The sequence below is a fragment of the Phacochoerus africanus genome, chromosome 2, assembly GCF_016906955.1.
Source record: "Phacochoerus africanus isolate WHEZ1 chromosome 2, ROS_Pafr_v1, whole genome shotgun sequence".
Taxonomy (NCBI): domain Eukaryota; kingdom Metazoa; phylum Chordata; class Mammalia; order Artiodactyla; family Suidae; genus Phacochoerus; species Phacochoerus africanus.
In genome coordinates this window covers 257,047,586-257,062,996 of record NC_062545.1, presented here as the reverse complement: position 1 = coordinate 257,062,996, position 15,411 = coordinate 257,047,586, and the positions used below count along the sequence as shown (strand labels likewise).

The 15,411-nt window shown below is 49.4% G+C and overlaps 1 protein-coding gene across 4 annotated transcripts in view; it reads left to right on the top strand.

Moving 5' to 3' along the window:
- Positions 1-502: 502 nt before the first annotated feature.
- The window catches only part of WHRN (whirlin), an 84,278-nt gene continuing 69,369 nt past the window's right edge, over positions 503-15,411 (top strand). For all 4 annotated transcript variants that reach the window (XM_047768245.1, XM_047768244.1, XM_047768243.1 and 1 more), the window contains exon 1: positions 503-1,953. In XM_047768245.1, the coding sequence (XP_047624201.1) occupies positions 1,321-1,953 (633 nt within the window). In that variant the 5' untranslated portion in view covers positions 503-1,320. The remainder of the gene's footprint in view (positions 1,954-15,411) is intronic.

Below are 15,411 nucleotides of genomic sequence, written 5' to 3'. Positions count from 1 at the left end.
CTGCACTGGAGTTGGCTCCTGCAGCCACCAGTATATGCTTGAATAGATCTCTTGCACACAGTAGGTGCCCAACAGTCGTCCACATGAACACATCAACTTGAATATTAGTGCGTGCAAGAGGGGAGCCAAGGTTTTAAGCTAGAAAACTGAGCCTGAAGCAATTAGTATTTTAGAGGCAAAAAGTTGGTTATTTTCCCCTACAACTGTGAATTTGCTAGCTGGTTAGATGCTTCAAAGCGATCCTGGTGGCGGAAGAGCACAGTTTTTGAGGTGCACCTCTCACCCCCGGCTGGAGAAGTGAGGGCACTCTCATTGCCTCTAGAGCTCCTCCCACCCCTACCATACCCACTTTCACCCCTTTCCTCCCAGGGGCTGGACTGTTTCACCCCGTCTCTAGGCAACCGCCAGGCGCGAGGCGGGACGTCATTTCCTGAAGAGTCCGCGGGGGGGAGGGGGCGGGAGAGGGGGAGGGGCAAGGGGGCGGGGCCAGGGCTGTGCAGGCGACAGCGACGGCGTCGGAACTCGCTGGAAGATCGACCCCGGGCGGCTCAACAGTTCGCAAACTCGGGCTCGCGGCCGCGCGGCTCCGTCTGCGCGCGGGCGGTGCAGGGGCGCGGGGGTCCCCGGGCTGCTGCATCCCGGGGCTGCCCCGGACATGCCCCGCACCCCCTGCCGGACGCCCGCGCGTCTCCACCGCCTGCGATTCGGGGGGCTCTGGGACTAGAGCGCCCCCCACTTCAACTTATGACTTTGGGGTCCCCCAGCCCGAGAGGAACGGGCGGCCCGGCTGGGGGAGCCCCGGGCATGGTGTGACGGGGCGGTCGGCTTTGCTGGGCTCCCCCCTACTCCAGCCACCCGCGTCTCTGTGCCCTCCAGAATGTAGCTGTTCTCTCCAGACTCTCCAGGCTCCAGCCGCAGTCTCCGCGACCTCCAGGCTCCAGCCGCCAACTCCTTGTCCCCCCCGGACTCCAGCCGCCGTCTCCGCGTCCTCTGGACTCCAGCCGCCGTCTCTGCGCCTCGCGGTCTCCCGTTTCGCGAGCCCCTCAGTCTTCGTGCGCCCGGGACTCTAGCATTGGTCTCGAGATCCCCCAGGATTCAGGCGTGTTTCCGTGCCCCCAAGCCCAGACTCCAGCCGCCGTCTCCGCGTCTCCCCGGATCCAGCCCCTGTCTCGGCGCCCCCCCCACCTCCCTCCCAGCCCCCAAATCCAGGCTCCAGCCGCTATCTCCGCCTTTCCTGGGATCCAGCTGTCGCGCCGGTGCCGGCGCGTGCAGCAGCTGCCCCACCGCGCGCCCCGAGTCCGCCCGGGCCTCGGCGGGGAGATGAACGCGCAGCTGGACGGCCTGTCGGTGAGCTCGTCCTCCACCGGCTCGCTGGGCTCGGCGGCGGGAGCCGGCGGCGGCGGCGGCGGCGGCGGCGGGGGCGCGGGGCTGCGACTGCTGTCTGCCAACGTGCGCCAGCTGCACCAGGCGCTGACGGCGCTGCTGAGCGAGGCGGAGCGGGAGCAGTTCACGCACTGCCTGAACGCCTACCACGCGCGCCGCAACGTCTTCGACCTGGTGCGCACCTTGCGCGTGCTGCTGGACAGCCCGGTCAAGCGGCGCCTGCTGCCCATGCTGCGGCTGGTCATCCCGCGCTCCGACCAGCTGCTCTTTGATCAGTACACGGCCGAGGGCCTCTACCTGCCCGCCACCACCCCCTACAGGCAGCCCGCCTGGGGCGGCCCCGACGGCACAGGGCCTGGAGAGGTGCGCCTGGTGAGCCTGCGGCGTGCCAAGGCCCACGAGGGTTTGGGCTTCAGCATCCGCGGGGGCTCGGAGCATGGCGTGGGCATCTATGTGTCGCTGGTGGAGCCAGGCTCTCTGGCAGAGAAGGAAGGGCTGCGAGTTGGGGACCAGATTCTGCGTGTCAACGACAAATCCCTGGCCCGGGTGACCCATGCTGAGGCCGTCAAGGTAGGGCACTGGTTTGGGGATGAGTACAGGGCAAAGTGGTGCAGCTCCTCCGGATGGCAGTGGCTTCATGCTGTGTGTCCTTAGGCAAGTCGCTTGACCTTTCTGGGCCCTGTTTTTCTTAAGCATTATTTAAAACAAACACATCTTTTTTTTTTTTTAATTTTTATTTTTAGCAAATAGATGCCAGGAAGAGGTTGGGATATAGTGATAGGCAGAGAAGACATGGATCCTGCCTTCCTGGGGCAGAAGGCTAATGTTTGGGAGACAGGCATTATCAAATACTCCTGCAAATGTCTGATTACAAAGTGTGAAAAGGGCTGTGGATTCTTATGAGCATTGAAAGAAATAAGGTTTCTGCTTGGCATATGGCTAGCAATCAGTGGGTGACCTGCCCTTCTGCTGTTGTTATTCTCATTATTTTCTAGGCTTTTGCCCCTGCAAGAAAATTTTCTTAGCTCCAACGTGGTCCAAGGAGGCTGTTCTGGTGACCCACAGAGCTCTGGCCTGACCCTGCTATTTATGGACCAGGCTCTGTATCCTGGGACCACTGGTTCTCCACTTGGACTGTAAGTGTCTCTAGCCTTGTTGGAAAGGAGGGCCCTGCCTGAATATCGAAAGTAAACCCCCCACCCCCTTGAGAGTAGTAGTAATTTTTGTGTCTGTTAATTGAGAAAAATAATCTCATGACAACTAACTCTGAGGGATTTAATCATACTGTTTAAAGGAGTGTACCTGTTTGCTAGTCTCATGCCTGTGGCTATTGAAAATCAATTGGAGTATGAGGTGGATAGTGCTTGGTTTATGCGTGGATTCAGGGATCCCTTGCAGGCATGTGCACACACACACACCACCGTTGTGTGCAAGAAGTGAAGAGTTTTGGGGAAAAGGAGCAGTGACACCGGCTGCTTCTGCAGGGGACATGCCTCCCAGGGGTTAGGGTGGCCTCTGACCGGGCTTCTCACCACCCCACCACTTGCCCCTGCCTTGGATCCTCTCCATGCAGGTGTTCTGAACTCCAGCCACAGGCCTGCAGGCTGCTGGGAAATGCTTAGGTAGCCGAGGTCCCTGGACTACTTCCTGTGTCTTTTAATGACCTGTGGCCGGGTGCATCTTAGCCCACTTCCTGACTGTTCACCTGGGGCATAACCATCCTCTGACCTTGACTTCCTTCATTTGCTTCCCAACCTGTCTGCCCCTTGGGGAGGCTCCATGAGAGCTTTGGAAACTTCACTGCTTCTAGAAAAAGGCTGGTGGTTTTATATTGTTTAAGAGTGCAGTGGGAGTTCCTGTCGTGGCTCAGTGGTTAACAAATCCGACTAGGAACTATGAGGTTGCAGGTTCGATCCCTGGCCTCGCTCAGTGGGTTAAGGATCCGGCATTGCTATGAGCTGTGGTGTAGGTCGCAGGCTCAGCTCAGATCTGACATTGCTGTGGTGCAGGCTGGCGGCTACAGCTCCGATTCAGCCCCTAGCCTGGGAACCTCCATATGTCGCTGGTACGGCCCTAGAAAAAGACAAAAAATTTTAAAAAGTTAAAAAAAATAAGGGTGCAGTGGACAAAGTTCCTGTGGGCTTCTAGGCACCCATCCTCCTCCCTGTCTCCTCCCCCCCTCCTGTTATCTGACATTCCATGGATTTATAAAGAAACAGTCCATTAGCCTTTGACCCAAAGAGATCTGGAGTTCTCAGATGATAAATTTATACTTGAAAGAATCTTGACCCAAATGGTCATTTATAAATGTGGATTCAATTTTGGTGGCCATTGAAAAGAACTTGGGAAACTTAAACATCACAAGGTGGTAGGCTTGGGAAGGGCCTCTGGTAACCTGGACATGAAAAACCCTGAGCTTCCTTTCAGTTCCCAGCCCCGACTCAGCCATGCCTCTGAGGCTGGAGTTACCTGGCCCTCCCTGATTTGTCCCTGGCGCTCTGCGTCTTCAGCCTGAACCTCACTGAACTGCACGGAGGTGCCACTACCCTTGACTCAGAGCAGTACTGGGCCTTAGCTCGTTTGTTTACTCTTGTTGCTTCCAGAGTCAAACCTAAACTCTCTTGGCATAGCTTTTGAAGCTCTAGAACTGTCCTTGCCAGAGGGAGGGGTTGATAGCAGCAGAACTGCCCTTTGGACAGGTAGGAGCCGGTGTGAACTGAGCGGCTCCTTGTCCCTGTCACTTTTCCTGCAGAGGCCGAGGGAGCACCTGCCTCTCTGGGGGCCCCTCTTCCTTCTGGCCAATGGGAGACATGTAACCTGCCTGGAACACGCCCCTTCGGACCCTTGGAAGCTGTGGGCAAACAAGTGCTGCTTTGTGTCATTTTAACTCCAGGGGGAAAAGGGGGGCGGACTTTCCGTGGGTGGAATTTAAAACGGAGGAGGCAGGACCTCGGTAGGGCCTGGTCTTGCTGGATGGGCAGGCCGTTTCAGGGACAGTTTAGAATGCCTGCCACTCTTGACACGTTTCCACAGAATTAAGGATCCTCTAACTAAAAGCTCAGAGAGGCCCCGGCTTCTCTACTAGGTACGAACTACCCTTAACCAAGATGTCCCCACTTCTGGCCCCTCTTTATAAGCCACAGGGCAGGGATTTTAACTTCAGATTTTATTCATATGGCGCCAGTTTTCCCACTTCTGTCCGTCTCTGTTCCAGGATGCCACGTTGCATTTAGTAGAAGATGTGTTTGCTTTTTTCTTCTTCAGTTTTATTTATTTTTTGCTTCCTCGCCCACCTTTACTGAAGTATAACTGGCAGACACAAGTTGTATGCATTTAAGGTATGCAATGTGATGATTTGATATACCTATACCCTGCAAACTAATTCCCTTATTCAGTTAATTAACATATCCATCCCCTCCCATAGCTATTTTATTTTGGCATAAGAACACTTAAGATGATACCCTCTTAGCAAATTTCAAGCATATAATACACAATTATCAACTACAGTCACTTTGCTACCAGGATCCCCAGAACCTACTCCTCTTAGAACTGGAATTCTGTACCAGTATCTCCCCCTTTTCCCCCCGACCCCCTTGGGCCCTGGCAGTCAGCATTCTACTCTCTGCTTTGGTGAATTTGACTCTTAGATTCCACTTATAAGTGAGACCATACTGTATGTCTCCTTCGGTGTCTGGCTGATTCTACTTAGTGTAATGTCCTCCAAGCTTCATCTGTGTTGTCCCCAATGGCAAGGTTTCCTCTTTGAAAATGGCAGAATAATATTCCATTGTATGTAAATATATATGCCACTTTTACTTTCTCCATTCCTCTGTCATTAGACACGTAAGTTTTTTCCAGTTTTAGCTCTTGAGGTGATGAGGTTTTCATTCTCAAAATCTTTTGCTTCTACAGGTAGAAAAGGGGAAAAGATCCTCCGAGCTTCTCAAAGGAGAGAGAACCTGTGTGTGTGTGCGTGTGCGTATGCGTGTGTGTGTGTGTGTAAAAAAGAAAATTAAATTTTAGGAATCAAAAGGTTCGTGAATCAAAGAAGGTCACCTCTTTGCAGTGAACAGAAGAGATTGATACACAAAGGTCCTTCCATTTCTCTCTCTAACAAATCAAGTATCCATTGTCAGGGCAAGTTCAGTGAGGATTTAATCCTCTGTCTGGTGGGGCTCCCATTCCTCTCTTGAAGCCTATTTCCTAAATCAGCAGTGACAGGTCCAGATTAGGCAAGCCACCTACTATTTTTTGCAATCATCTTAAAACCTTTGATTTTTGAAAAGTCGATCTTGAATGAACAGGAGCCAAGCTAATAATAATAAAAAGAAAACCTTTCAAAGATCTTTTTTCCACCAAAAATTCTCGACAAATTGGCCAAGGAGTCCACAGACCAGGGATGCTGCGTTGGGCTCTGCCACACGTTTGCTGTGTGACCTTGGGCCAGTCACTGGCCCTCTTGGAGTCCTAGCGTGGATGAGCCAGGGGCTGCTCAAGGTCCGTTCCAGCTCAGACAGTCTGTGGTTTGCTCGGTATGTACTCCACAGAAGGCATTTAAAATGTCTAATTCGATGTTTTCCTGTTTTGGGGGAATTGCTTTGGTTTAAGGCAGAGTGAAGAAAGTTGGCTAAGGATTGGGAGACCAGCATTTTGGCACTCTTGTCTAGCCTTCTACTAAATCAAGAAATTGTTGGGTTACACACTGTCCCGCAACCCAAGAACACGAACCCTTGTGCCATTCCAGAGTAAATGAGAAAATGACAGCAGGACTGTGGCACACACAGCACCGCCCTGGGAGCATTCGGAGTCAAATTCACTCACCCTCTTGCTTTCTGAGGGCCCAGTTCTGTGGGTAGCAGAACGTGGGGCATCCACGTGCTGCTGGGATGTGTGTATGGATGTATATGTTTCATCTTGATGAAAATTAAACAACTTCATTGCAGTCTCCGAATCCCCCGCGTCCATCCAGAGGGCGCATTAGAATTTGAAATGTTCCAGAAGTTTAAACCTGTGGCTGGCCCTTTTATTTAATCAGAATCATCACGCCCTCCTTTCCTTTGCATAATAACCCAGGAAGAATCCGTCTGTATTAATATAAGTTATTGTGTTTGGTCCAGCACTTTCTAAACGACACATTTGTCATTTTCCCATTGGACATGGTCAGCTGAAGCCATTACAAATTACCACTGCTTCCGACTTTGTGTCTGCAACGCAGCTCCTTTTCCCCATCTCATTCCTGCGTTCCACTTTGGAAACCACGGGGGATGTGTTCGTGGGGACACACAGATGTTCCTCTGGCCCTGCATTCACTCTTGGGTCCGGTGGGCCCTGCCTACAGTGACATGTCAAAAGCTCGCCATTGATAAAACCTTTATCGACTAGACGTTCGGTTGCTGGATCTGGAGTGTGATGAAGTACCTTGAGCGGGTCCATTGCTTTAATTGCATCTTGTATATTTATTTGGCTCAAGCAGATCCTGGAGGTTTCAGAAAATGATGGTGCCTTTCAACTGGTTGTTTACTGTTCAAATCAAAGGAGCATTTTGTAGGGTGGAAGAGAATGCCTTTATCTTTTTCTTTCAGAATTGATACTTAAATAGTGCAAGATTCCTGCCTCCTCACTTTCAGCTGGACAGGAAAGAGAGGGAGAATCAGTCCAGCACCAGCTTCTTGTTTTTCTGCCCTCGACAAACCTGGCGTTGTTTATTACCTGCCATAGATTCATCATTTGGAGGGAGCTGCAAAGATAATTGTGGTCCTTTAACCCCCGACCAATTGTATTGTGTGTGTGTTGTTGCTTCCCACCTCTGCCTGCCTCCAGCCACAAGGCACACAGCCTGTATGCACCTGTCAAGAGCACACAGCCCCTCGCATGCCTGTCTGCTCATGCTCGCTGCACATGTGCATTTTCTCCAAGTCATAATCCCCCCTCCGTCCTTCAAAGGGCTTTGCACTGAAACAGGCGTCCGCGGGGGATTAGGCTCCCACTGGCTTTCCCGAAGGGTTCTTTGATGATCTGGAGGGGCATGTCTTGGTCACCTCTGCTTTGGGACCCCAGTCTAGTGCCCAGCAAGGACCAAAGAATCTGATTAGAAGGAATGGTATGCAATGGCTGGAGGTGGATGCAGGCTGCAATACAGATCATTCAAAACCAATTCTTTTTCTTTCAAAACCCCCAAGCAAGAATCTGATGTTAACGGTGTGCTCACATAGACTTCTAATTGTACCCCAGGGTGGGGCTGCCTTTGAAAGATTCCTGTGCTGCAGACATTTCCATTTTACTTTTACAGCAGGGCAGGTGGAAAGGGTGCAAAGAGCAGGAATCAGACTCTCCACTGGCTTCCTATGTGCTCCTGGCATCAGCTGCAGGAGGCAACACCTTGGGACTGATGCATTTGTGCTTTAACCTTGCTCTACTGGGACATTGTTGGGAAGAGAGGAGGCTGCTATCTGCCAGGTGCTTGCTCCCTCCCAGGAGAGGCAGGGACATTATGAGGGTGGAGCTCAAGGAGGTGAAATGGACTAACCCAGGGTCACCATTGGAATTAGGAGTTAAGTGGCCCTTCTGCCTTACCTTCCTGCCTGGAATCCAGCCCTCGGCTTATAAAGCCATCCTCCTGGAAGACAGTGTCAGCCCCCTGCTGGAAAGCAGGCAGATGGCACATTTTGTGCCTGACATTCAGGGGGCCTTTTCAAATCCATCTAAAGACTTCATCTTACTAAGTGGGGCGTCTGATGCTTACATGTCAAGAGAAAGTGACATGTTTTGGTTCAGCCCGTCATCAGGCAGAGACGTTTGTCCACATGTGCTCTGAGTAGCACTTACCACACCCAGGCTGGTAGCTGGTACTTGGAAATCAGAACTGAACGATGCACAACCTGTGCCCTCAGGGAGCCATAAGGAGGCTTGCATTGTGCATGGCCACAGGTCACCAAGCGTTTCAAGTTCAGAGACATCGGCTCACCTCCGCATCCCTGCCACCCTCTCCAAAATGGCACCGCCCACCCCTACCCCACTCCTCCAAGCCATTACCCTGCTTTCATTTCCTTCAGCACACTTGTCATTACTGGAAGGACATGGTCCTGTTTATCACCTGCCTTCCCCACTGCATGTAAGCTCCATGAAAACCAAGGCTTGATCTGCTTTGCCCGCTGTGTACCCCAGCAGCTCCACAGTGCCTGGCACACAGTAGGTATTTGAATAAATAAGTATCTACTGGATGAATGGAGTGATCTGACTCCCAGTGCAGCGGTTGTGAGGATGAGGGATTCCCGAGTGTGACAGCTAAAGAAAGCCTGTAGGTTGCAGCGTGGTGGGTTCTGGATAGAAAAATCAAGGAGAGCCATAAGCTTGAGGGTATGTTCTATCAGGAAAGCTGGCTGTGTGGCTGTAGGCAGATGATGCGACAACTCTGAACCTCAGCTTTGGAACATAGCGGACTCCTTTGCATGATGATTGTAAGGATCAAATGACTAAATAGCTGTGACAACGTTGGTCAGTAGGAAACCCTCTAAAACTATTTTAGTGAAAGTGTCATCTGTGACTTGGTGGGCAACAGCTTCTTCCATCCTGTGCAGCCCAGATCAGCCTCAGGAGACCCCTTCGATTATTTCACGTGTCACTTTGCTCTTAACTTTAAAACCATATTTCCAGAAGTGGGTTATTTCCGCAGCCTGTGTCTGCAATTCCAAAATAGAATCATTTATGTATTCTGAAGCAATCGATGAACCAATTTCGGGTGAGATCTATCTTCTATATCTTCTGGCTTCTTGTTAAAAAAAGAAAGAAAGAAAAAGGAAGAAAGAAAGAAAAAGAAAGAAAGATCGTTCAGGTTTCAAGAAAGCTCAACATTTCAGGGGAAGGGCAAGTCCCTGGCAATCACATGTGTGTTTCAAAGCTGTTTATCTGAGAAGACATACATTTTTTTCCCCTTCTTTTCCAGCCCCAGTCCCTTTGCCTCCTTCTCCCTTTTGAGAATTTGTGTTCCTTCTGCTAAATTGGCTGTGGTTTTGCTTCATCTGGCAGCTGGCTTCAGTTATTTTTCCTCTCTACCTGCGTTTTCATAATAGCAGCACCCGTTCAACATTGAAGGCAGAGCAAATATATCAGCCTTCCATAAATAAGTCCCGAGATGTCCTCTTTATGGGACTCTACAGCTGGAGGCTATGGGCAAGAACAGGGTCAAGTGACATCAAGAGGGTGTTTCCACACCCGTAGGTATTGGGGCCTTCGAAGTGGTGATTCATGTGTGTAGCTTTTGCCTGAGAACTAACAAGCCCGCCCCCCGCAAATCTTAACCACCCTGAGGTTTGGGAAACAGGTCTCTCTTTTGGACTCCACCCCTCACCGCCCCCCCCCCCCCGACCATTTAGCCACGTAAAGACTTGATCAGAGAGGCAGATCCACCCTGTCCCCATCCTTAGCTGTTTGGGGGCACAATTTGATGTCCAAGGTCAGCTGATACATTGCAAAGGCAAGGGAAGAGAGGGCTGTACCCAAGAGGTAACTCTGGGGAGATGGACCTGGATTCATCTGACGGTGCACTTGACTGTGCCCGTGAGCAGCTCCCTTTGCCCCTCTGTGACTCAGACTCCCCCACTGGTGAGCTTGGCTCACTGTCCTCCCAGACAGGTCACTGACACTGCTGCACATCACAAGTTTGTGAAATAAGGACGTAGAGGTCCCATAGCAAGCATCGAAATGAGCAATGTTACTGACTGTATTTGCTTGGCTCTGAAAGTTTTCCGTTGTGCCTCTTTAGCTTTAAAAAAAAGAGGAAAAATGTATTTGGAAGGAAAAACTGGGACTTGAGGCCCTTGTGATCCAAGATAGCTGTTTGAATTGCAGAGTCATTTACGAAATGTAGTCAATATTCCCACGTAGACAGAGTTTCTTTAAAAATGTAATTGCTCCTATCTGGATGTTGGCATCTGCGTTTTCATTTTACGGCAGTAATCAAGCCCAAGGGTTGGATGGAATTACACGTCCTCCCTTAAAAATGTGGGGATGCAAGATAGGTGCGTGGCCCAGAGGCTGGTGTGTGAGAGCCTTGTCCTCCTGGCAGCTGCATCCCCAACCTTGCTGATGGGCTCCCCAGGGGCCCTGATGAGGCGGCAGAGAAGGTAGCTGTTTCCAGAACCCATTTAAGCAATTAATGCAGGTGAAAGTGGTGATTCGACAACCCGAGTATCCAAACTTTTTAAAAAACCTTGTGATTTGTGTGAGCCACTTCTGAAATGGTGTGCTAGGCTTCATTAAGAGGTTGCTGATTAAGAAAGGAACAGAAACGTTGTCCAGCTATTGGAAATTAACCTCCCATGTAGGCGGGGAAGCGCCACTCAGAAGTCCCTGAGGAGGGGGTTTCCTTCTGTAGTTTCTATCCTCCTGGCCCCGGATGGAGAGTGTTGTGTCCTTTGCTGGGTCTGGACCCAGCATGACCTTTATTCTCTTCTTCCTCTCTCTTCTGCCTCCTCTTCTTTCTTCTTGGGTTCCCCAAACCTCTCCCAGATTTTCCCCAACTCTTCTGAACCCTTTCCCTCTTCCAAGAGTTCTTCCAAATCTTGAGATTTTTAAGTCTATGGGGCAGGTCAGGATGTTCAGATCTTCCCCAGATTCTTCCTCTCTTCCCCCATCTTCCAGCCATGTTGTCCCTGAGCAGGATCTGTGCCTCCGTTTAATGTATCTTTTTTTAAAAAAATTGTTATAGTTGATTTACAATGTTGTGCCAAGTTCTGCTGTACAGCAAAGTGACCCAGGCCTACATATATATATATATACATTCTGCCTTTCATATTATCTTCCATCATGGTCCATCTCAAGAGACTGGACATAGCTCCCTGTGCTATACAGTAGGACCTCATTGCTTATCCATTCTCAGTGTAATAGTTTGCATCATCCACCAACCCCAAACTCCCAGTCATCCCACTCCCTCCCTCCTCCCCCTTGGCAAACACAAGTCTGTTCTTCATGTAGTTTATGTTTTCAGCTCTTCTCCAGGGTTAAGAACAACCTTTACCTGCCCTGGAAGTCCTGGCTCATCTCTGACCCTCCGGCGGCACCTCTCCGTGCACCCGTAAATCGTGGACATTTCCCAAGTCAGTAACCACGTACGCCTTGGGGGACTGCCTCAGTCCCAATGAGGTTAGACTCTCCAGGCCTGATGTCTCCCGGCCGGTCTCAGACCACTCCTGCCCCACACCACCACTGCTGAACTGCAGAGACCTCCCTGCTATCTGTCTGTCTCCCATCTCGCTCATCAGCCCACCAGTCCATCCTGAATCTTAGAGACGGGATGAACTTTCTAAACTTAGGTCTGATCAAGCAGTGCCCCATCTAGTGCCTGGCACTGGAGCTGGGAATCCACCGGGCAGAGGCTGAGCTCCTTAACCTGACATTCACGCAGTCCATGATCTGATCCCCTTTTACCCACAGACAATCCTTCCCTCCGGCTGTTCCCAAGTGCAGTTCACACTTGGCCAGACCAGCCACTCGCCCTCCTCTGAAACGAGGCTTTGTTTCTCTCTACCCACTGACACCCATGGCCCCCGTGCCTCCTCCCAGCAGAGCTGCTGCCCACATCTGTGGGAAACCTTCTCTTCTTCCTTCTGCCTCCTCGGGTTGTGGCCTCCATCACTTTGTTGTGGCACAGGTTTTATATTTCCCAGTGTTTTCTTGTGTTGCTCTGTGGACAGTAATAACCTTTGTATATATAAATTCACTTAAACTTTGCAATAGCCCTATCAGGTAGGTACCACTTTTATCACTTCCATCTTACAACACTGCAAAGGCTTTGGCACCTGCCTGTTGCCACAAAGATGGGAAGTGGCAAAGCCACGACTAAAACCCAGGTTTGGTGGACCTGAGGGAATGTGTCGGTCACCCCAACACCAGAAAGAGGCAATGTACTGTTATGCTTGAACCTGGGCTCTGGAGCCAGACGCTCTGGGTTGGAAGCCCCGCTCCATCACTTTGTACCCATAGGGCCTTGAACAGGCTTCTTTACCTCCCTGATTCTCAGATTCCTCTTCAATAAAATTGTGATGGAACTAATAGTCAAACGGCAGGCACGTCACTCAACTTCTCCATTCAATATCCTTGCCTCTCAAATAGGGATATTGATGGCCAGGCAGGCAATGTATTGAAGCACTGGGTACGTCTATTCATTTGAAGGCTGAATGATTACCTACCCTGCTCACACTGCCATGTTGCGGTCTGTTTTCCTATCAGATGATGTCCTCCTTGGTATAATGTACGTAACACCCGAGATGCTTACAAGATTTTCATACTGAGCAGACCACAGGGAGGGTCTTCTGTGTGCCTCCAGGAGCTCTGTGGGGGCTTCACACACCGACTCTTCTCCACAGCCCCTGAGAGAGGAAGCTGAGCATTGGAAAGAGGAAGGGACCTGCACACAAATGAGAGGTGGCAGGACCAGGATTTGAACCCAGGTCTTTCTGCCCCCAAAGCATTGCTCATGGCCACTGCTCTCCACAGCTTCTCACCAAGAAGCAGGGTGAACCAGCCACAGTGCTGGCCAGAGCCAGACTTTAGAGCATGTATGTTTCTTCCCCCATTTTTTCCATCTGGCAAGAAAAGCCACGAGAAACCAGACAAGCCAGGCCACGGCCACCCTGCTGCTCCCGGGCAAGCTCCATGCATCTCACTGACTAGACGTTAGGTGCAGAGGTAACACCAGGCACTCTGTGCCTCTTTTCCTTGTCCCTTTCCCTTATCGCTCTCCCCATGCCCTGACCCTTGTCAGGATTTTATTTTGTTCATTGTCTGTGGAAATTCCCTAAATAGATAACTGTGACCTCAGCTTAGCCCCTGTGAGGATAAACCCGTAACTTAAGAAGTCATCTTGCTGAATGGTGGACGCTTGAATCTGCCTCGCTCTCTGCCACGTGGGCAGGATGTGGACAGAGTCCCCCAGGCCTCGTGCATGAGACTGGCGGCCGTGAGTCCCATCACAGACCAGGCAAATCAAAGGCTGTTTTGTTTGGTGCATAAGAAACATGAGGGGTAGAGGAGTCTGCTTGGGCTTTTAACGTAAAGTGTGTGTATGTGAGTTTTCATGACCTAAGAGATATGAGTTCCATTTAGAAAACTTAGAAGCGCCCCAAAATATGAAAGGAACCCCCCCCAAATCCTGATACTTCGCTCCACCCAGAAGCAATCACTGTGGACAGAGTGATTCCTGTCTGTCCAATGCCCTGTGTGCCTGTGTGTGTAAATTGGTACCGGGAACCTTCTGCACAACTGCCATCTGAACATTGTCATGGAGCCTGCCTCTTTCACCAGACAATGCATCAGGACTGTTTTCCCACCTTGATAAATGTTTCTCCAAGATGATTTTCAATGATTGCATAATACATCATACCAAAGGGGTACATGATTTATTTAACAATTTCCTCTTGTTGGATTTTTTTTTTTTTTTAGAAAAAGAAACGTTTTCTATATTGCTGCTTTAAACATCCTTGCACATTAATCTCTAAGCACATCTCTAATAATTTTTTGGACTGTCTTTCTAGAGGTGGCATTGGCTCAGGGGATAGGAAGATTTTTAAGGCTTGGGTAACTGTTGCCAAAGTGCTCTTGGGGAAGAGATTTTTGTGTTTTTTGGTTTTTTTGTACAGTCTCTCCTCCCAACATTGGCAGTGGACAAGATGCCTCATTTTCCCCCCAGCTTTGCCAACACCAGATAGTGTATTTCTTTTCCAGTTTTGCCACTCTGATGGACAAAATGTATCTTTCTATAATTTGCATTATTTAGGTAATTAAGTTGAGCTTCTTTGCATTTTATTGTTTGTATATATCATATGTACAGTTGTACATACATATGATTTATAGAACATATATAATGTTATATACTATATGCCTATTATAAACATATATTTTATATATATATATATCACATTTATTTTTGGTGTATGGCTTTTTGATGTCCTGTGCTCACTGAATCACAAGAATTTTACATTTCCGTGTCAGCAAATCTATCGGTCTTTTTCTTTCTCATCTCTAATGGGCAGATTGTTAGGAGCTGGTTGATTCATCTACCTTGAATTCAGATTCTTGAGTCTGAGGGTGGATTAGGTTGGAAGCCCATCCCCGTGTTAACTGATGATGCACAGAAAGTGATAAGGGACAGGACGTGGAGTGTCAGCCAGGAGAACACTCCCCATCCATGGATCCAGTTGTGCACTGAGAAAATGATAGCGGTATAAACTGATTTTCCTGATGGATGGATGCGCTATGGACATTGATTCTAGACAACAAAACACTCCATTGCAAACCCACTGAGGCGCATCTTGTGATTATATTTATGACTCCTAGAATCTTGTCAGTGCTTCCTTAAAGGAAAAAAAGAAAACAATAAAGAGACAAAACTTAAAAGAACATTTGTGAAGCAATTTACTTAAATTATAAGAGACTAAAAGCCAAGCTTAGTGGATAATTGAAGAATTGCATTTAAAAGGAATCAATATCTTTCTGGAATCGGCTCTATCTTCATCTTCCGAGTCGTTTTGCAAAGGGATGGTCACTCTGTCACTATCTTGTAAATTTCTCATGGCTTTATCCCCAAGGACAACATTTTTTCCCTCTCTTTGTTGCTTCATGTTTTTCCTTCTTGCACAGCCTTAGCTCACTAAGATGTTTAGGAACAAAGATACTGGAGAGCAGGAGCTTTGAAATGTCAGGCTCCCATTCCAGCCTCTGGAATCCAGGCATTCCCAGCCCTGGAGCAAAGGCTTCCTTCTGCATCTTCACACCGAGAAGGTCAAACTCATAAAGAAAAGCGAATGAGGGGACTGCACAGTGGATTTTTGAAAATCTACTTAGTAAGGCCCCAATTAAAGACACATTTGAATATCATTACAGCTGAACCAGGGAAAAGAAGATGTAGATATTCACACCCTCCTTAACCAGTCATCACTTCTCTGCCGTCTCCCCTGGCCTTTATCTCTGTTCGCATTTCCTCGGTGGCTTAAGTACCTTCCTCCTTTCATTTCTGCTTTGTACATCTGTTGT